General features: G+C 34.2%; 1 protein-coding gene across 12 annotated transcripts in view; it reads left to right on the top strand.

Moving 5' to 3' along the window:
* arhgef4 (Rho guanine nucleotide exchange factor 4) overlaps positions 1–23,399 on the top strand; it is a 160,672-nt gene that overhangs the window by 52,349 nt on the left and 84,924 nt on the right. For 4 of the 12 annotated variants that reach the window (XM_087240630.1, XM_087240627.1, XM_087240623.1 and 1 more), the window contains exon 1: positions 3,467–3,639. The exons of the other annotated variants lie outside the window; for them this stretch is intronic. In XM_087240630.1, the coding sequence (XP_087096756.1) occupies positions 3,601–3,639 (39 nt within the window). In that variant the 5' untranslated portion in view covers positions 3,467–3,600. Of the gene's footprint in view, positions 1–3,466; positions 3,640–23,399 lie in introns of those variants that run through there. 12 annotated transcript variants of the gene reach the window in all.

Here is a 23,399-nt window from a genome sequence, read left to right as displayed (position 1 = left end):
TGAAACTCAGAAAGCTTCTTAAACAAGTAAAGGGTGGGCCCTCAGCAGTCTTTGTCTTTAGGTATGATTGTGGCTAAAAGGCTTTTGCTCCGGCATTGGAAGCCATCTTCATCTCCTACATTAGAAATGTGGATTGCAGACATGACTTTGGTGATACTGATTGAAAGACTGAGATTTCTAAAGACTCATTCTTTTGAAAAAATTTTCAGTGTTTGGGGTTTATTTCTTAACTATCTGGATGAGCAAACCAGCCACTCAACCTCTGAGGATTCTCCAGAGACTTAATTTACTTATTTTACATTTAATTATTTATTTTTACTTCTTTATTCTATTTTCTGTTGTCACTTGCTAAACTATGTTGTCATTATTATTTGTTCAATGACTCATTGTGTGGGATTTGTCCGAGACAGTGTTGTGTGTGTTTGTATGTGTGTGTACATGTGTGCGTTTCTTTGTGGTTGTTCTTGAAAAATCCAATAAAATATAATTATAAAACGAGTAAAGGGTGAGTAAATGATGATTATTTTGGGTGAACTATCCGTTTAAAAATGTTTTTTTTTTTCTAGTGAGAAACACTCCAGTAATTTAACGTATTTATTTTATACCAGTGCGGCTGTATCGAATGAAATGCTCACAGCTTCTGGTATTTCGGGCAGATTAAAAAATAAATAAATAAATGATGCTATGATATCAGATAAACTCATAACAGTATAAAGTTTCCATTGCAGTGAATCTGGTAGTCTGGTAGTGATATATTTCCAGATCTATACAGCAGAGGGCGCTCTGTGTCAAGAACTTGTACACCATTCTAAAGCTTGACAAGTGAACTGACAAATTAGAACTGTTTATGCCATTATCATTCAAACATACTGTAAATGTTTTGTAGAAGTAACTTGTCATTCTGCAATTGCTGTGTTTTTATTATACCTAAAGTGTGTTTTCCTTATACATTGAATTTACTTTGTAGTAAAATATATGTTTTAATATTTGGATTTCAACATGTTAACACTGAAATTATGTGAAAACCATTGACACTAAAATTAATCTAATACTTTATGCATTGATGGGGCTAAAATTCAGCAGTTTGGGTCAATAGGTATTCAATAATTGGTCAATAAGTTTATGTTATTTGTCTTTTGACTCCTCAAGGATGAAATGATGAATTCAATCCATCATTAATAGCAATGAAACAATTAAAGTATAAAGTAAAAATGTTTTTATTTCGAAAAATCAAATATTGGAGTTAAAATGTTCCATGGTTTCCATAAAAATATGTAGCTATTTTCAACACTGATAATGATAAAACATATATTTGTATATTAAATCATCATATTAGAATTATATGATCAGATTCTAGTAAAATTAAAGCATCTTATTTTTATTTTTAACCACAATGCAGAATATATATATATATATATATATATATATATATATATATATATATATATATATATATATGTGTGTGTGTGTGTGTGTGTGTGTGTGTGTGTGTGTGTGTGTGTGTGTGTGTGTGTGTGTGTGTGTGTGTGTGTGTGTGTCTGTGTGTGTGTGTTAGTTAGTTAGTTAGTTAGTTAGTTAGTTAGTTAGTTAGTTAGTGATTAACACATAATGTGCCCTATTAAAGTTGTCCAAGCTTAATATAGGAAAGCTATTGTCTGATTTGAATGAAATTTGGCCCTGTTTCCACCTGCTGTTACCATGAGTTATATCATAGATTTGGTCAGCAAACACACAGAATCAATTTCACTTGTCTGTAAACATGTTTCCTAAAAAACACTTCATTCAAAATTCTTTCATCTTATTTTGTGGCAGTTTACATCAACTTTGCAAGAGCACCCATTTATTAACCAAACAAATGTATGTGGGCTATACCGAACTTGAAAGCAAGCGAATGAATAATATGAATGAATAAAGGATGGCAACACAACCCTGACTGTAATCTGTGTGTATTGGTGCAACTCAAAGCAAAACTGTATGAATACCTTTCTAACAACAAGAATAATAATTAAATATTTGGTCAGTATAAGCAAAAAGTAGGTATTTTGTGACTTTTTTTTAACACATTTGAACTCATTTAAATAGACTCAACCAATGACATTACACTGTAAAAAAAAAAAAAAAAGCTGGGGTGCCAGTAAAAAATGTAAATAACGGCCATTAAATTACAGAATATACTGCAAAATAAGAGACGTTAAATTACAGAAATTTACTTAAATTTAAATTTCTGGTAAATTTCTGTAATTCACCCTCTGTTATTTTATAGTAAATTTCTGTGATTTAGGGGCCGTTATTTTACGGTTTATTTCCCGCTCCCCAGCTGCCGGAAATAAACCGTAAAATAACAGATTTTTTTTACAGTGTATTTTATTCAGGACTACACTCAAAAATGATGCTTGTTCAGACTACTTATTTAAAATGAGCTGCAATAACACAATTCTTTTTAAGGACAAGTTAGTTGTTTATGGTTGATCCACTTAAATTAGTTAAGTTAACTTTGTTGCGAAAACATGAATAAATTGTGTCGAACCCTACACTGTAAAACCCAAAAAGTTAACACAACTCAAACCGTTTGAGGAAACCAATTGCAACAAATCATTTGAGTTAAAAACTAATCTATATGAGCTTACTGCAGTTAAGTTGAAGTAATGAGGTTTTTAATGAACTCGTAACCTTCATCACTGAGTTCAAAACTCTTTTCAAATGAGTAGAATTTACTCTTAATCAATTTTGAGTTCACTACACTCTTTTCATTTGAGGAATTGACTGTTGGATTGTACAGTGTACATTTTTTTACAGTGAATCTGTTGGTCAACCAATAAAAAAAGTTGAATTTGCAAAAGAGCTGTTATTTTAGCAGTTCATTTCGCTGTCTGTTGTACTTTCCTATAAACCGACAGATTTAACCAGCTAAACTTTAATATTTAAAAAAGAAAAAAAAAAACAGTCTTGTCCTCAAGGGTTAAACCTCCTCCACAGCACGTGTCCCACCGCTATCATAAACACCAGGCCTCTGGAAAGAGCGTGTGCCCACTTGACTGCACACTCTCACCTCACACTCATCACGTTTATATAAATCTAAGGCTCCACAGGTAGCGTTGCTGAGCGGGAAGTGCAAGATTAAAGCATTAGCTCAGACACTTGGGCGTTCCACAGACTTTCGCCCAACAATATGAACAAATAAAGTAAAATGACCTCATGCTTTTCCACCCACAACACCCTTTTTTGTCCACCGCAGCCTCACGCTAGTCTGTTAAACACTCATCATTCAGTCTATCAAGATGTTGAAGTGAAATGGTTAAAGGATTCTCTGGCTCACGCTGTTGTTTTTACATAGCTGAGGTGAACAGAGGAACGCTCATTCTCAGGGAACTTGAACCAATGGCATGGCTTGACAGGTTCATTCTCTCTCTCTCTCTTTCTCTCTCTCTCTTTCTCTCTCTCTCTCTCCGGTTGTGCGATGAGTCTTAAAGCGCTCCTAAATAGCAACAAGTAAGCATGCGGCCGGAGAAACTCTCAGTGGGACATGAGGATAGAAAGAGAGGGGGTTAGAGAGGGGGAGTGAAAGACGATTGAAGGCGTCCCCTCCTCAGCACACTCACAATGTTGAGTGCTATATACTTCCTACGAAGCTTCTTTAAGGTAAGGGCGCTTCAGCCGCTTTTCATAGCCTTGTGTTTGTCATGGGCTGTTGGGACAGATTAACATCAAGCTGTCATGGTGGCTAGTTTTGGCTATCGGTTCTTTTTCGTGTGTGTTTGAAGCTGCGCTTAATAGGTTATCTTGTAACCTGGCTTCTTGGAATAGAGGACGAGTTCACTGGAACATTTTTGAAATGTTTGCTTTGGTGAAAGAAATGTCAGGAGTTTTGAGGTGGAAATGGCTGTAGCTGATCATGGTGTCAGAATCTGTTTTTTTTTAATGAGCTTTGATTTTTAATTTTGATGACACTTCCATTCATTAGCATTAGTTAAATACTTTAGTAAACATGGACCAACAATGAAAAGTACTTTATAATTATTAATTAATCAACTTTAAATCGGATGTCTCTGTAATTGTTTTTGTTTTTATGTTGCAATATGAGATGGGATTAGGATGGTGTAAGGACAGGTTTAGAGGTATAGGTGGTGTTAAAGGTTGATTAAGTGGTAAGATTTGAGTCAACAGTGTAATTATGCATGTACTGTAACTACAGTGATTCGTTACTTGTGTAATAACATGCGTATATCTTTGTAATATGTATACATATAAAGAAATAAGCAAAATATGCAAAAAATATCCAAAAATCTGTGTGCTTTGTGATTCATGGATTTTTCTATCCTCCACCAACCTTTGATGTTGTAAAGTCTAAAAAAGTGACTTTTATTGACATTTTTAAAAGTTGTAAGTTATTTATATATTGTTTCTTTATACATTTACATTTATATATTATTAAGTTATTAATATATTGTCTGGGTTGCAATTGCAACTTGCCATAAAAAACATTGTAATAAAGTATAATATATTGTTCAAATTACTAACATTAATAAAAGTCACTTTAAGCAGCAGTTGAATTTTCGACACTTGACAAAGCAGAGATCAATGTCCCATAATGCAATTCATAATCACAAATAAACCGAAAACATTTGTGAATCACAGAGTATGGAAACTGTTTATTATTGGATTTTGTACTGTATGTGCATTAATTAAATAAAAAGTGTTAAATCTAATAACTTGGTACTTTTAAAGGCACTTAAATACAAACGTAGTCTCATTCATTATTCTCAATTAATGTAAATATACTAATGAGCAATTCCAGTGTTATGGATGCGACTTTTGCAATTCAAAACATAAAAGTAAATGTTAACATTATTGAAACATCTGGATTTCAAAAACAACTACTCATAGACTAATGGGATCAGAAAAATATCGGTTTGTAAACATTTACAATGTAAATGTAAAAGAGGCAGGTAAAAAACGTTATGGATTTGACCAAAACAGTTATAGCGAGTTTACAGTATACAATATACTTTATAGATATTCTGTGAATTAAATTAAACAACCCCCCACCCCCAAAAAAGATAATCAAAATGATGAAAGGTGGCCCTTTGTAGAACAAAAATCATTGATGTGCATTCATGAGGAAAAAGCTTCATTATGGATGTGACAGATGTGAAATTATCACCTGTGTAACTTTGGTAAATCAAATAAAATTCTTTGAAAACATTGACAGAAACATTTTTGAGCACTTTTACAGTACTGTAATATACTTGCTTGGATAAAAAACCTTGCATGGTTTCGCTATTTTAGGGCGAAGCAGTGGTGCAGTAGGTAGTGCTGTCGCCTCACAGCAAGAAGGTTGCTAGGTCGCTGGTTCGAGCCTCGGCTCAGTTGGTGTTTCTGTGTGGAGTTTGCATGTTTTCCCTGCTTTCGCGTGGGTTTCCTCTGGGTGCTCCGGTTTCCCCCACAGTCCAAAGACATGCGGTACAGATGAATTGGGTAGGCTAAATTGTTTATAGGGTATGAGTGTGTGTGTGAATGTGTGTGTGGATGTTTCCCAGAGATGGGTTGTGGCTGGAAGGGCATTCGCTGCTTAAAAACTAGCTGGTTAAGTTGGCGGCTCATTTTGCTGTTGCGACCCCAGAATAATAAAGGGACTAAGCCGACAAGAAAATTAATGAATGAATGAACGGTTTCACTATTTTGGTGAAAACTTTTTCATGGCAAAGTTGACATTTGCATGGAATTGCTGTAATACACTTTTAAAATTAATAGTTGATTCTGTATACCAGGGGTGCCCAAACTTTTTTGTATGAAGAGCCAAAAAGCAAATAACATTGAGAGAAAATATTTTTTTTATAAAATAAAATAAACGTTATTCTCAGCCACAAATAAAAATGTCAATGTTTGTAAATTTAAAATGTAAATATTTAAAAAATGTTAATAATGTATAATGAGCAAAATTCAAAGTGTTTTGAAACAAAAGATGGCTGACCTGCCAAACTGATGGCAAACTGAACAAAACATCACTTAATTTTTTTTTGTCATGGTGTATCCGCGTAAACGTCTGCTTCCAAGACTTTAGAAACAAATGTTTTCCTTTAGCATCATCATTTAATGTTGCCACCATGTTGCTGTCTCTTTGCTGTACTGGTTGATACGGAAAAAAATAACGTGCTCACAACACCAATCAGATAAGAGGAGCTGAGAAGGTAGCATTTGAAGGCTTAAAAACACAAACTGTTTCTCAATTCTAAGACTGTATTTGCACGCAATTGAAAAATAGTCACAGATAAATTAAACTTTAGTGACAATGCAGCAGTGGCCCGATCGGGCCAGTAACTATCCTTTCTACTGTCCCGAGCATCTCACACGCTGGCCCCGGGCCATCGGGCAGTCCTTATTGTTGAGCCCTGTACAGTAAACATAAAAGTTGCCATGAGTAATTTCCTAATTCATTTAATAATATTTGAAATTTTCATGTTGAATACACTAGTCAAGCAGAATCTGCCTTTTACTTGATTTGCTCACCAAAGTCTCTGCATTGTCACAGGTGACAGTTTGCACATTTGAACAAAATCTGATTAATTTACATCATTTAATTGAAACATTTAGTTTCAGTTAGCTTTAAACAATAAAACAAACAAACAAAGGTTACCATGCCCATCATTCTCCCTCTCTTTTTTGATGAGGCAAATCAAAGGTTTGGGCCAACTTTGGCCCCAGGGCCCTAGTTTGGGCATCTCTGCTGTATACTGTATGTCTACGTTTGCTTCAAAAACTGGAAAAACATACACCAAAGGTGAGCTTCTTTCTTCTGTTGAACATAAAATATTTTGAACTCATGATGGAAACCAGCAGCCATTCATTTCCATAGGAAAAAAATAATAAAGTTGAAGTCAAATAGCTTCCAACATTCTTCAAAATATCTTCTTTAGTGTTCAACTGAAGGAAGACGCTGAAGTCTTGAAGTCAAAAGTCTTTATAAACTATTTATAAATACATTTTAGGTGAACTTTTACTTTAAATCTCAAGAATGGTCTTTTACAGTTGATTCATAAATAAAACTTCACTGGACATTATATAACAGCTTCCATCCAATAACTGTAACAAGCGTTATGTTTTGTTTCTTTCCACAAGAAACGGAGTCTCACCTTTCTTTCAAATATTTTCCTTTTTATTTTTTCATTTTAATTAAATGATAATTTCAAACCAAACATTTCACTTAATCTGTTGGTTACACGTTCAGTTCCTCCTTCCAAAAACATACTGAAGTACAAACAACCCGTCATTTCCGTGCACTGTTACACCCCTTGTCAAAAGTCTGATCGACTTCCCATAACAGCAGTTCGGTCATATCCTCGAGCTTGTATCTGGAGATCACATATGTGTTTGATTAAATGAAGGACGCCCAGATCAGCCCTGGACTTTCTCCCTGTGAGTCAGTGAAGCTTCACCGGCTGCTGTGTTAGTGTGCATGAGTGGACTCTCGCACTTGGAAGGCAGTGTTGGCAGCGTCTTCACTGTTGTCATGGATTTGGGGAGGTTCAGTTTAAAAAACGATTTTCAGTGGCACAACAAGACAAGTGTTGTTGTTTTTTTGGCTTGATCAATGCCTAGCTTTAACAGAAAGAGAGAAAAGAGCACATCTAGATGAATTTACTGTCACTGTCACTGCAGAGGAGGAAGACCTTTTACATGCTGCCATTGGCTTCTAGTGAATGCAAGACATTTTTGTTGTCAGTGTTCCTGGTTCTCAAGGCACTACTGCATACTAAACTTGGACGACTGTATTGAAAACCAAAGAAATGTATGGTATCTGCATGGTTTGCATACAGGAACTTAAAGGTAATTTGGGAGACACTTTATATCACAAAAACACTGGCTTTTCAGATTGTTGGATGATATTAAAAACTCTACTGAAAAACATTACAAATGTCTTTAGATTAAATAGAATGTTCAAATTTAAAGAATTCATTTATCTAAATCAAATCGAAATAACAGTTACAGTAGTGATCACATATAATCCTTCTATGCCAGGGGTGCCCAAACTTTTTTGTATGACGGGCCAGAAACCAAATCTCATTGATAGCCGTGGGCCGAAAATAAATATATCAAACTATTTTATATTAAAGTTGCCATCTGTCATTTCTTCATTCATATGATTTTTTTTCATAATATTAAAAAAAAAATAGAAAACTTTACTTTGAATCGTATCACCTAATGGAGTATAACTTTTTGAATTAAATACTTATTCCAATGAAAACATAAGCAATCACATTTATAACATTTCAATGCTGAATACACTACTCAAGCAGAATCTGCCTTTGCCTTGATTCACTCACCAAAGTCTGTGCATTGTACTCTATCTGTCATATGTACATTTTAAACTAAATCTGATTCATTTCTACCCTTTTAATTGAGACATTTAATTTCAGAGAGCTTTTTTTGTAGCTTAACAATGAAACAAACAAAACAAAGGGTACATTAAAATTGAAATGACAATCTCTAAACCATTCTCAGGTGGGATAGCGGGCCAAATCAAAGGTGACCATGGGCCTAGTTTGGGCATTTTTGTTGTATGCTATAAGTGTCAAATTTGAGTAAAATCTATGCTAAAATTTTAACAAAAACAATTAAATTAAAAAACAAACAAAAAATCAACAACATAGAAAAAAGTCATGAGATTGAGAGTACATAATATAATTCTGTATAAATATTACATTTTGCCAGAATAGTAATAAGTTTTAATTTACATATAATTTAATTTTAGTTTAATATTTTTTAAGATGCAATCTCTCACTAACACGCACACTCACTCACTCACTCACTCACTCACTCACTCACTCACTCACTCACTCACTCACTCACTCGCTCACTCACTTACTCATTTACTTTTCCTCATCTTATTTCCTGCTTTATCAGGGGTCACCACAGTGGAAAAAACTGCCAATTACTCTTGCATATGTTTTTGAAGCAAATGCTTTTCCAGCGGCAACCCAATATTGAGAAAACCCAATGAACACTCAGTACTGAAAACACCCATAAACCCTCTTATTTACATACACACTTATACACTACAATTCCAATCCAATTCACCTATACATAGGGCTAGGTGGGGCTGAAGGGTCCACGGAAAAAGGGGGCCGTTGGTTGGCTGAAAAATTAATTTCCGATATGACGCGAGAAACAGCTCTTTGCTTTATACTTTCTCGCATCGATAATGCTGGGATAGACGTAATCGTACTGAATGGACCCATAACTGAAGCGTTGTCTCAGCCGCGCGACGATTACAGTTGGACTCGAACTGGCGCCTGCCCGCACAATCCTTCCATCACACTATAACCGAGACAGTGTGCGAACAAATCAAATAGCCTACACAAGGAGTTATCAAAATATCCATCTCTGTGGAGTATCTATCTCAAGTAAATACACGGTTATGCTTAACAGTAAGTCTAACTGTAGAAAGTAAGCTTTTTTTATCAATGTTTACTTTGCCCCTTTTGTGAAAACGACAGTAAAAAAATGGAGCAATGAAATATTAGCACTGGCTTTCATTAGACAATATATCTGAAGCAAAAAATATATAAATCAATCAATAAATAAAATAAGGATGCTAACCTTCTGTAACTCAGAATACCACAATAAGCTATTTTGGATATTTGACGCGTAGATATTAAAGATATTATATCATTAGAGATTTATGGTTTAAACCCTTTTAAAGGTAAACCCCTATTTAACGTAATTATTATAAATAACTAATTAAGAAAGTATTGCAAATGTTTTTTGTTTTTTTCTGCTGACTTTTGCAGCTTGTTTGAACTTTAAAGTTCATATTATGTCATGTGTTAATTTATACTTGCAGGCCTATTTTAATAAAATAGAAAAAAATATATAAAAATCAAATATAAATCAAATGGTGGAAAATTATGATGATAATATGTTATGGGCCTAATATGTTAATAATCTGGCCCTGCCTATACTGCATGTCTTTGGACTTTGGGGGGAAACTGGGGAACCCGGAGGTAAACCACGCATTTCTGTGTGGAGTTTCCATGTTCTCCCTGTGTTCACATGGGTTTCCTCTGGGTGCTCCAGTTTCCCTCACAGTCCAAAGACATGCAGTATAGGTGAATTGAAAAAGGTAAATTGGCTGTATGTATAAGTTTTTGTGAATGTGAGTGTGAATGGGTGTTTCCCAGTACCTAATTGTGGCTGGAAGGGCATCGGCTGCTTAAAAAAATGTCGGAATAGTGTGTCGGTTCAGTCTGCTGTGGTGAACCATGATGAATAGTGGACTGAGTTGAAGTAAAATGAATGAAAGAAAAAAAAAATGAATGCATGAATGACCTATGATGATAATCAACAGGGACTCCGAAAATTAGGCTGGGTATACCAGTCAGGCGGCCCGTGGGTTATCCCTGACCAGTAAAAGCTGCTACTCAGACCAGAACTTCTTCCATCAATCTAAAGGTTTTGGTGTTTACAAGTCAATTGCTGTGTCCCAATTCCAATATTTATACTACGGCCTAAAGGTATGTATTTTTGTGAAGGAAGTTTGGAACAGAAGAGTATGCAAGCTTTGGGACATACTACTTCCGTGTTAACAGATTGTTACTAAATGTTGCTTACTTACGTCCCCTGTCAATCATCTTCTTATTTAATTACCTACCTTATTGGAGAAGCAGCAGCAGGATAATCTGACATACAAGAGTCTTTCATGAAGAGAAATCTCATTAGGTCTTTGGATAATTATGCATTCAGAAGTTAATGTCCACACATATCTTAATAGTACACATTGTTGTTGCAGATAAAATATAATATAAATATTTTCCAGTTGGCTGCATATTAATTAATAGTCATACAGAAAACTTTACTAAAGTTTTCAAGGTTTTACAGCTGTGTGGAAAAGGATTTACAACAGTCTCGAAAATATATCCAAAGATGCCGTTTTAAATTGTAATGAAATCTGTGTTTTGAAACTAAGGAAGACAGCAGAAGTCAATGATTCAATTGAATTATTTAGCCTGACATGTTTACTGCTCCAAAATATTTTAAAAGTTTTAAAATAAAATATATTGTGTTCAAAGCAGAAAAAGTTAAATATTCTTATTAAATCAATATTTTAAAGCAGTAATTACAATACCGTAAAAACTGTAATACTTTTATCCAAGGTTATCAAACTGTCAGAATCATACTGGCCCATGCCTTCTTTCAACACGCAATGTACTTTGGCCAATATTAGCGGTTAGAGTATGGATGGTTCAACACTTTAAATTGTTACCGGAAATAGTATAGACCAGTGGTCTCAGACTCAATTCCTGAAGGACCACAGCTCTGAATAGTTTAGCTCCAAGCATCCCCACACCTGCTTAATAGTCTCTAATCTTAAATGGCTTGATTAATTGGATCAGCTGTGTTTGATTAGGGACATACTAATTCTGTTTTCAAATACTATTTGGACGTAGCAAATGATTTCAGTCAAAAACAGGAAAGCTTTTATACATTTTGCTTGTTTGTTTACATGACATTGGCATTTTTGTGACTGAAAACACATAAATCTAAAAACATTTTGGAAAACACCATCATTGGCTTGTCCCAAAGTTAAAGTCTTTGAAAAGATGGTCTTGAGCATGCATAGTGCATGTCTAGTACATGGGAGTGTTGCTGTTGCTAAAGTGTTTTCTATCTGTGAATTTACTTTACATTAGGGCTGCACGATATTGGAAAAATTAGACATTGCAATAATTTTTTTTCTCTGCAAAATATGATGCAATATAAATTCACTTGAATAGTTAAATGTTTCACTTAAATAGCTTGATTTGGGAAGTCATTAATTTAGATGGACTGGAATGATTTTGTAATAGAGTGAATTATAACAATATTTCTATATAAATGACTAAATGCATATAATAATCAAACTACAGTCATAGATAAACACAACAGAGCAAATATTAAAGTGAAATAATTTTTTTTTATGGTTTTATGAGCAGAGAAACAGTGTTCGAGTACAGAAATTAAATAAGTAAATGTAAAATAACATTGCATAGTCTTCATCATATAAATAATTATATAACATTAATCTTTATTATCTTCTTTATGCACTATTAAAATGCCTTAAACTCCCCTAAAATGCACACATAGTCATAGGCCCTAAACACTCATACAGATGATAAATTTTCACTCTGTTGTGGTTGAAATCTGCAGTGTTTAAACAAATCTCATGTGTTTTGACCTGTGGTCTCTGCTCATCTATAATCCATACTCAACAGAGGGGTAACAAAAGAAATGACAAATAATCAAATTACGGTAGTTGAGTAGTTTTTCTCAGAAATGATACTTTAAGTAGTTTTAAAAATGTGTACTTTTACTTTTCCTTGAGTATATTTTGAATTCTGTATTAATACTTTTACTCCAATATTTTCCTTCAACCTGCAGTCACAATTTTTTTCTTGTCTATGGTGATTGGCTAAAGTAAACTCTCAGAAATAAAGGTACAAAAGCTTTAACTGGGGTGGTGCCTTTTCAAAAGGTACACATTTGTACTTAAAGGTTCCATAAAAGTACCTCAAAAGTATGTATTAGTTCTAGGGATGCACGATATATCGGAGGCCATATCGTTATCTGCCGATAAATGTTATTTTTAAGATTATCATTATCGATCCGATGTCTAAATTAGGCCGATATCTTTAAGCCGATAAATTACGTAATTGTTACCGTGCACACGTGGGCGGAACATGTTCAGACTTGTTTATGGATCTTTCCTCACACTGATTATTCCTTCAAAGTCCATCCTTTCTTCACGTGGTATTGCTGTGCGTTAATAACTCAGTAAGTAACCATTATCCTTATCATTGTAGATATGTTTGATTGAGTGCCATTGTGTATTTTGCTTCAAATCGCCTCAGGAAAAAATATTACATATGAAAGCCTTTCCTGCTCCGTCTTTGTTGTGTTAGAGATAGCAGGGAGATTTACTTATTACTCCAGGGCCGAATAATATTAGTTTCGGGGTTACTTCTTTTAGATGCAGCCGGTGAATGAACGAGGACCCGAAAAAAGCACTCCTCTTTTCTGTCTCTGCCTCTTCGCTTCACACACACACACACACATACGTACACACACACCAAACTGACCTGCACACGTGACGCGCTAAACAAAAACTTTACGGAAGGTTTTTAATCTAATATAATTATTTGTCATTATCAACGCATTGCTTCCCATGTGTTGTTGATGTAAGATTGTATTCAGTTTAATCGGAATATGCATATTGATTATAATGAGCGAGCGAGAGCTTTCACCGCACGCGCGCACGCACATAGATCTGACAGCCTCCACACATACATAGATCTTGAGCCTTCACAGATCAACATGGGAGAGCCTAGGTGCACCGGTCACTGAATCCAGCATACGGGCCACACGTTCTGTCTTTATATTCTGCTCTGTGTTTGTCATAAAGTCATCTGAGCTCAATGATCAAGTTTGTATCAAAATGTGAGGGCAAATCTGCGCCCTCACAGCGATTTATCATAAACTTTTTATTGATCATTTTCCCCACGATTGACAGCAAGAACGAACACAGAAGCATTGATGCTACATGTGTTCAAAAGAATCTAAAACGCCAAATAGAATGAATTTATGTTGCATTTTTAAAAATAATACATTCTGTATCTAGCTTATCACTATCTCTGAACTGTCAAAACACCTCTAAAAAAAGGCTTTTTCGGACATGACATTTGTACACATGTACATTACTGTAACCTGTTTTATTCAAGAACATTTGAGCTGGTTTTAGTCCTTAGCTCTTTAATTTTCATCTTATTTAAAATATATTTAACTTGCTTGTTAATTAAATCCCATTTTGTTATTTAACCTTTTTAGTTTTATGCAACAGTCAATTTGCATGTTAATTTGCTATGAAGAAAATGAAATAATGTATTTTTGCATGCTGATTTATGTGAAATCGTGAATATAGGTTATATATAATTGAATATATAATTTTGAATTCATAGCTTTTTTGCTTTGAGTATAGGCTATTCAGTTCAAAAGAGCAGAGTTTCAGCTTTTATGAAGTTTGCTGTATAAAAATATAACATTTTGAAATATTTATAATTATCGGCCTATATATATCGGCTATCGGCCTCCAAGTCTGAAGAATCATCGGCTATCGGTATCGGCCAAAAAATCCATATCTGTGCATCCCTAATTAGTACCTATAAATTTTAAGAGGTACACTTTTGTACTTTTTAGCTATACACTAATATGTACCCTTGGGATATTAATATGGACCTTTTAAGGTACAAATTTGTACCCTTTGAAAAGGTACCACCTCAGTGACAGCTTGCGTACTTTTATTTCTGAGAGTGTTTAGCAATCTGTCATGTGAATCCCGTCCAATCAAGTAACACATTGAAAAATTCCATCGTACAGAACAACATCAAGACAAAGAAGACACAATAGTGTTGGACTGTTTAGACTGCATGTCACTGATGAGAAGATGATGGACGGCTACAGTATGATGACTGAAATCGGCAAATTTCCTTAAAACAATAATAAATGCACAAAATGCATGTATATGCATCAAACTTTTACAGTTTAATACATATTACTCACTACTCTTTTAATTTTTTAAGGTGCTACTTTTTTACTTATACTAGTAATATTATTATAGTAATATTTACAACAGATACATTTACTCTAGTTGCATTTTATTTTTGGATAAATAATGATACTTTTACTTAAGTATGATTTTTCATTATTCCACGACTGCTACTCAAAATTGCAAATCTCGTGATGTGACTATATGCGGACACACATTACAATATCGATGCTCAAACGATATATTATGCAGCCCTACTTTTTAAAACGCTTCCTCAAACATCTCTTCAGTTGCAACTCAGTTAAAGTTAGACATTGTCATTCAACAGCATCAGTTGGATGAAGATTGTCAATAAATGCATCCTCGTAACCCTGTTCTCCCTAAAAGATCTGTTTTTATTTTTAGCAGGAGTAGGCAGTTTATGCATGAGCCCAGTCAGCATAGCCAGTTCTTGATTATTTCAGACATAATTTTGTTGACATAAGCTTAATCAATCAGCTGTCAAACGTCATGCTATGAACACAAACAGCTCGGACTTCTGGCCTTTTGTATCTCTCAACCCCAAGCTGAAATTAGATCTGTGAAACAGCACTTTTTCCAAACAATACGGTTCTTAAGCGAAGAGAAGTTTGACAGGGGATCTGTCCCAATCTGATCTCCCGTCAGGAATATCAGAGCTCAGATTGCACTTGAATGGGAGTTGTTTTTCACATCTGTGTTTTCCTGAGGCATTTCGATTATCCGGTTTCTCTTTAGATGACAGTGTTTTGGCAAGTCAGCGCTAGACGTTGTGAATAAGAGTATGGGTGTGGATGCATGTGTTAGCACGCATCTTGTTGTTTGGGATGTGTGTGTGTGTGTGTGTGTTGATGCTCGAGGCCCCCTGTCCTTCTGACATACAGGTTTGAGAATGCCGATTGCATACCATGCTCAGTTACTCAATACATCGGCTTGTATTACATTAGGCCTGACAGGGAAGTAGACGGCCATATTAATGGAAGAAAAAACAAGGGTGTGCAGTAGGAGATTTATGTGCTTCATTAAGCAAAACATTTAGAGAAATGTGAGACTTGTGGCATGTGACACTTGAGGAAGCTTTGTGTGGGACATCTGCGAATCCAAACAGACCACATACCAAACAATATTAAGTGTTTTTCAGTAGCTTTCTGGCCTCAGCATGTCTTTTCCTAGCATCTCATTTAGAGTAGCATAGCATGACTGATTACTGATTATTAAGCATTTTATTGTGTGTTGCATGAAGCTTTAATGCTGTTAAAATGTCTTACAGTGAAGTCTTCCACCAGAAGAAAATAAAGCCTATAAAAGATATCAGCAGATCCTGTATTTCCCCAGAGTAAAGACAAGGCCAGAGTGTTCAGACACTGAGAACGAGAGAGATAACAGCTGAGGAATGCAAGCTCAACTCAAAGACCATGCATTAGCTGCCTATATTGTGAAGCAGAGGGGTTTTAGCTCATTCATTCAGACCACAGCCTGTGCTTTTCCTCATGGTGCTTTTTGGTTGTTATGACTTTAGGCTTTAGGATCTCTGTGATAACTTTAGGCATTATCTCTATGGATCTTGGTCAGGGTTGATGTGACAGTAATTGGACGCATGTCAAAGCAAGCTTTATGTGCAATCAGTTTGGTCAATCTTGAGACCGTAGGACATATTATATTAGATTTTTTAAACCTGCACTGCAATAAAATTCTTTTTTAACTTAGATATTAGTCTTGTTTCTATTCCAAAAATCTAAAAAATTGCATTAATAAGCATTTTCTAGACAAGCAAAAAGTATTGTCTTGTTTTAAGAAATATTATGCTAAAATGAAGTGAGTTTTTCCTTAAAACAAGCTAAATAATCTGCCAATGGGGTAAGAAAATTGATCTTATGTCAAAAGGAAACACAAGATTATTTGCTTACTCATTTGTAAAGAAAAACTCACTTCATTTTGTCATATCCCTGGCATATTTTGTCTTAAAACAAGAAAGTATTTTTGCGTGTCTAGAAAATGCTTCTTGATTTAGGAATTTTTAGGTATTTGGACTGGAAACAAAACATAAGTAAGACAAGCTAGTTTGCTCTTAAGTTATATGTTGTTGACAAAGTTGGGTGTAAAGAGTTACTAATTACATATTTGGGAACTTAGTAATGCATGAAATACATTTTAAACTTGTGTAATGTGATTACAGTTACTAAAGTCAGTGTAAAGTCAGTTACTTTTGTTTTTTTAAATGAGCATTCACTTTTAAATTGCTGGTGAATGCAAGCTGAAAGAGTGCTCAAATAGCAGCTAACGAGAGTGGTTGCTTCTGCAAGTGGAAATACAGTTATTACTTTGATTTTGTTAAGCGTAAAAATAAAAATATTGCTGTGAAATGCAGTTTATCTCCAGTTTTTAAGAAACTTTCAACATTTTTATTTAACTCGACCAGCATCTTGCTCAAGCTTTTGAACAGAAAGCATTCAACGACGAAAAAACAGCCTAAAATAGACTAAATAGGATTTGTGGAAGATTGGGAGTGAAGGTAACCTCTGAAAATGTGAAGAGAATCATAGCTACTTATGGTGCCATTCACATATTGAGTCCTTTGTGTGTGCATTTTGTTATTTCCAGTGGAGGTGTGTGGCTTGCGCATGTATTCCAGTTTTCTTGTATTCAACATGTGAGCATTTACAGTTGTCTCTGCCACCGCAGACATAGTATGTTTTTCCGGTCACACTTTACAATAAGGTTCATTAGTTAATGTTAATTTATGCATTTACTAACATGAACAAACAATGAACAATACATCTACTATTGTATTTGTTCATGTTAGTTAACGTTAGTTAATGAAAATACAGTAGTTCATTGTTAGTTCATGTTAACTAATGGTGCATTAACTAATGTTAACAAGCATGGACTTGGATGTTAAAAATGCATTAGTAAATGTTCAATTATGATTAATAAATGCTGTATAAGTGTTGTTCATGATTAGTTTATGTTAGTAAATGCATTAACTAATGAACCTTATTGTAAAGTGTTACCGTTTTTCCTACTATGAAAGTCAATGGTTACAGGTATCAGTTTTCTTCAAAAATGTCTTGTTTTGTGTTCAAAAGAACAAAAAAATATAGACCAACAGTTTTTGGAACAAGTAGATGGATTTACTTGATTAATTAAATGATTTATCTCTTTAAATCTTTTGAATATTTCAATCTGTTATGTTAAATTCATTGTAATGTTTTCATAAATATTAAATCCATGAAAGCGCTTCGGTTTATTTATTTATTTTTTTTATAGGTTTTAGAAGTATTAAAAGTAACTCCAAAGAAAAATATTCTGATTACTTTTTACATGAAAAAAAATTTTATGTTATCACATTACAATTTTCCACTACACTGAAAAACCAAACTAATTATCAAATAAAATTAGTGTAGTTAACTCAGAATTGACTAAAAGTAAATTCAACTCATTTGAGTGGAGTTTTGAACTAGGTGTTGAATGTAATGAGTTAAATAAAAACCTCATTACTTCAACTTAATTGGAGTAAGTTCACAATACTTATATAGACTAGTAACTCAAATGGTTTGTAGCAATCGGTCTCCTCAAGCGATTTGGTTACCTTAACTTTTTGGGTTTTACAGTGTAGTAATCAGCCATTTGTAATGTATTAATTTTTAGCAAACACATTTTTTAAAATAAAATATAGGCTAAATTAGAATTCTAACCGAAAAAATGGACCAACAGTTTACGTGCGTATGTTGCCTCAGTACAAATGTACATGGCAAATTTGACAAAATACACGTTAAACAAATTATACAATTAAATAAACCTTATGCCTTCTTTGTTGTGGTGAAAAATAAATGTTTGATCCATATTTCCTGATGAGATGTGGGAAAATTGTGTTTGAGTCTCACGATATGTCATTTTCAACTATGCCAATATCCAGTTTTCACTTCCTTGACACGTTTAAACATTATATATCAGTCAGAGTCAGCGACAGTATTTGAACATGACACTGAAAAATGATATCTCAGTAGTTTAGGTGATGTTTTGTGTTAATTATAATTCATATTTTGCATATTTTGTTATGTTTTTGTGCTAGTGCTTTAGGCTTGTCAATGAATAAAAATGCCATTTGGTGGCATTCAAATCCCTATAATAATGAGTGATTCCCTGAGTCATTTAATGAGTTAATGTACTCTAAAAGGCTTCATGACGCAGTGAAAGCTTTTGAAATCTCAAAATGTGTTTTCCTTTGTTTTATTTAAACGTTCTGTACTTGATAATGTCAGCTGCACATAATTAAAAGAACAATTACGATATTATCATAAATTAAAAATATCACTGTGATTAAATGTGAGTTAAAAAGGCATGTACAGTCCTTTTGATGAGTCGCATAATTATTTGTCATATATAATTTTCACATCAATTATTTTGTTTTGTATACTGTAGCAAATGCTCGGCTCAAGTTTGTCCTTTAAACATGTTTTGGAGAAAACAGCTTCTTTATGTTTCACTAGTTGTGTCTGTTTAGGCTATGCAACCACTAATAAATAATATATCATTGTTTGGTAAACAGGCTGCTGTTGATTAAAATGCACAAGAGGACTGTGACAAGAGTTTATTGGGTAAAGGTCTTTTTCCAGTGAATTTCAGGTTCTCTGAGTGTTCTTCGAGAGTCTTCAGAGCACAGCTTTAAATTCAGTCTTTCTCAGCAGGGGAGCGTTACATAAGCTGCTCATCACCTCCTCATTATGGACAAGAAACCACTTGTTATTTAGTTCGCTGATTCATCATGCTTTGCCCTTTTTTTATGAGATTCTTAATAGTTTAAACAAATTGCAGGAATGAGGGTATGTTTAACCGCTTGGGCTTCATTGCATTTTGAAGGGTTTTAGATCATGTGATTTAGAACTAAACAGGCGGGTAAGATTATGTTTAGATTATATCAGTTCATTCAGTGATTTCTGAATGTAGCAGTCACATTTGTATACTTACAATTCAAGCAATTGTATAAAATGAAAGCCTAGATTGAAAAAGAAAAACTAATCCTAGACCTGGGGAAGAGAATGAGGGCAGATTTATCTCAACTAGGACTTCATATTATTATTTGTATTTGTGTATGTGTGTGTGTGTATGTGTGTGTATATATATATATATATATATATATATATATATATATATATATATATATATATATATATATATACATACATACATCGCAGGACTATATTAATAAATATTATTTTAAAAATGTACTCATACACTCCCCAGAAAACCATAAAGCACTTTTTATTTAACCTTTTATTTTTGCTCTGTCAAAGTTATATTATATGTATGTTTGCAATTTATTATATTTTATGTTGATGCACTGCATAGAAAAAGACTTGATCTTCTCAGTTGATCTAAATTAATGAAATCTTTAGAATTTTTTTTTTAAGTTCTTTAGAAATCTCTGAAATAGAGCTATTTAAATCATCTGGTGAAATTATATAATCATATATATATATATATATATATATATATATATATATATATATATATATATATATATATATATATATATATATGTATATATATATATATATATATATATATATATATATATGTATATATATACATATATGTATATACATATAATCTATATATATATATATATATATATATATATATATATATATATATATATATATATATATATATCTGTAATGTAATGGACACTGACAACTGAGTTGGGGATCCAAATGCATGTCTATTATGAGAGTCAGTCAAGCAACAGTTTAGAGCTGGGGTGTCCAAACTCAGTCCTGGAGGGCCAGTGTCCTGGAGAGTTTAGCTTCAACCCTAAACAAACACACCTGAATTAGCTAATCAAGCTCTTACTACATATACTATAAACTTCATGGCAGGTGTGTTGAAGCAAATTAGCGCTAAACTCAGCAGGACACCGGCCCTCCAGGACCAAGTTCGGACAATCCTGGTGTACAGGGTCAAACAAGTACATCCAGAGCAATCCAAAGTCATGGTCAAGGACCAGGCGAGAGGTCGGTACAGACAGCTAAGTATCATTAACAAACGGAAAAAAAGGTGAGGATCAAAACACAGGATAGACTAGACAACGAACGCTTACAAATGTTACACTAACAGAGAAACAAGACTGGTGTGTGTGTGTCTGTGCTGCTTTTAAAGTCAGCTGTGTGTGTGTTAGCAATCAGTGGAAAACCAGAACAGGTGTGAGTGTGTGGTGCATAAAAGGATTTGTAGTCCATTTGGTTATGGATTTGTAGTACTCAGTGAAATTGAATGATTCCCAGCGATCTACAACCCTGAATCACTGCTGATTGTGACAATATCGCAGCAAAACAAAATATTGCAATGTCCATTTTTTATATTATGCAGAAGCATACTTTTGACTGTGAGAATTAAACTTGATTTGTTTTTTTATTCAAACTACAAAAGTCTTCCAGTTAAGATCAGTGAGTGATTTTGTCCTTGTGTTTTGTTATTTGATTAATAATGTTGAGCTGAAAGGATGATGTAGCAGGAATATAGCCAGCTAAGAGCCTTACAGATCCTATTTACTACAAAATGCATTTTCATTCTCATAAAAACAAGTGTTTATGTAAATAACCACTAAACACCTGCTTGAACACATCTTTTGCATGTATTTGACTGTTTAGGCTCAAAGGTTAAGTTAAAAGATGAATTTACATGTCCATTCTGTGTGACAGAACAGCTCGACATCACACTTTTAAAAACGTGTAAATCTAATACACTTCAATGAATCAAGCATGTTTTTTTGTGTGGAGTTTGCATGTTCTGCTTATGTTTGCGTGGGTTTCCTCCAGGTGCTCCAGTTTCCCCCACAGTCCAAAGACATGCAGTATAGGTGAATTTAATAAACTAAATAGGCCATAGTGTATGTGTGTGAATACGTGTGTATGGGTGTTTCCCAGTACTGAGTTACAGCTGGAAGGGCATCTGCAGTGTAAAACAGATGCTGGATAAGTTGGTGGTTCATTCCACTGTGGTGACCCCTGATAAATAAAGGGACTAAGCTAAAGGGAAAATAATAATTAAATGAAATTAAGCATGATCCATTGTGCATTTTGCAAATTGTTAGCATTTCTCTCTTTGTTTCATATTTTTTGGCAGCCCAAATACAGAAACCGAACAAGCACTGTGGAAATAGCAGCATTTGGACGGCATTGTACCTTTCTCTGATATAACATTTAAGTGCCTCTGGCCTAATTTTTGTAGTTCCCAAAGTTTGTTCGCTGTAGGCCTTGCTAAACTTACTCTGTTAAAGCCAAAGTCTCCCTTTGCATTGAACTTTGAGAGTATTACATTCAGAGATTTTGTTTATATTCACACAGCTACATTACACTAAAGTTTAAAATATGAAATTGTAGTGTACCACCCCTTTAAAGGTTTCGGACACAGACATTATTTCATAGTAGTTGTTTAAAGGAATTATTATTTTATTAGGAAGGATATTGCATGAAATAATGTGAACTGTATCAAAGCTGTAGGCCTCATCTGAAGTCAGCTGAATAAGCTGGCACAAAGGTTTGTCTTGCTTTTTATGAGCACCTGCTCTAAATCACCAGCACCACTTTCTATGCACCGCGCTGCACACGAATCCCGGAGCTCTTAAATAATTCCACTGGGTTTTAGTCAGGTACATTTTCAACACTGACTACAGCAGGATCATGTTCAAATGATATCTAGCAAAGAAATAGCACTGATGCTTCACAGAGGTCAAATTCAGCTGCTAGAAGGTGTGGTCTTCAATGACATCATCAGGTCATGATACATGTTTTCCTGCTTATCTTGGATTTGATGACTACTGGGATTAGAAATGAGAGCAAACCTTACAGACAGACAAACGTAAAATCATCACTTGTGCTGGGTTGTACTGTAAATCCCAGATACTGTAGAACTGATTTACACACATGACATATTTCCACCATGGATTTATGTCTGTTCGCTTTATCAGTCTTTGCTTCTACTTGGTAGTAATTAACATGTTCAAATGTGTATCTCATGTCCCCTTGTTCAATTTCAAGCAGGCTATCTAATAAACACCGTCTGTCTGTCTGTCTGTTTGTCTGTCTGTCTGAATATACCTTTCTCCGTGTGCCTATATCTCTGTCTGCTGTCTGTCTATATGTCTGTAGGTTTGGCTAGTAAGTAAAAGAGATAAACACATTCAATATCCTTTTGGTGAACTAGAAATGACATAAATCTTACAGTACATATGTCCAGATATCCAGAATGATTCTGATAAATGTTTCTGTGATGTCATTCAGGGGGACATCCAGCATCTTCTTCTGGTGGCAGATAAATGGATTGTTCAGTGATAAATGGACTGAGTTTATTTTACATTTATTCTATAGATATTTATATAGATATACTAACGTTTGTTTTAGTGGAAAAGTTGTATTTTGAACACTTGCTGTGTTTGTAGGTATGCTATATAGATCTACCTTTGAACAATTTGCTGAATAGCCTGCTGGGCGCAGTCATGCATTGACAATTTTATGAACCAATATGGGTGTAGTAAAGTTCATTTTTATATTAAGTTATTATTTTCATAATTAATAGTCATTAAGACACTAATTAGTGCAACATTTTCCACTATTTAAATGGCACACCAACCTCACGTCTTGCTTTGATGTCCTTCAAGGGAGATCTAGTGTTATTAAATGGTTTCAAACCCCCCTGTTGTTCGCACGCTGCTCTTCTTTCTTACTTCCTATCACTTTTGCAGGATCATGACATGAAAGTCTGAAGTAAATAAAATGTGGATGTCTCACACAGTAGGCTGAAGTGG

This window comes from Danio rerio, chromosome 2 (genome assembly GCF_052040795.2).
Source record: "Danio rerio strain M-AB ecotype USA chromosome 2, GRCz13ab, whole genome shotgun sequence".
Taxonomy (NCBI): Eukaryota; Metazoa; Chordata; class Actinopteri; order Cypriniformes; family Danionidae; genus Danio; species Danio rerio.
The sequence above is the reverse complement of the archived record's forward strand: the minus strand, read 5'-3'. Positions and strand labels throughout refer to the sequence as shown.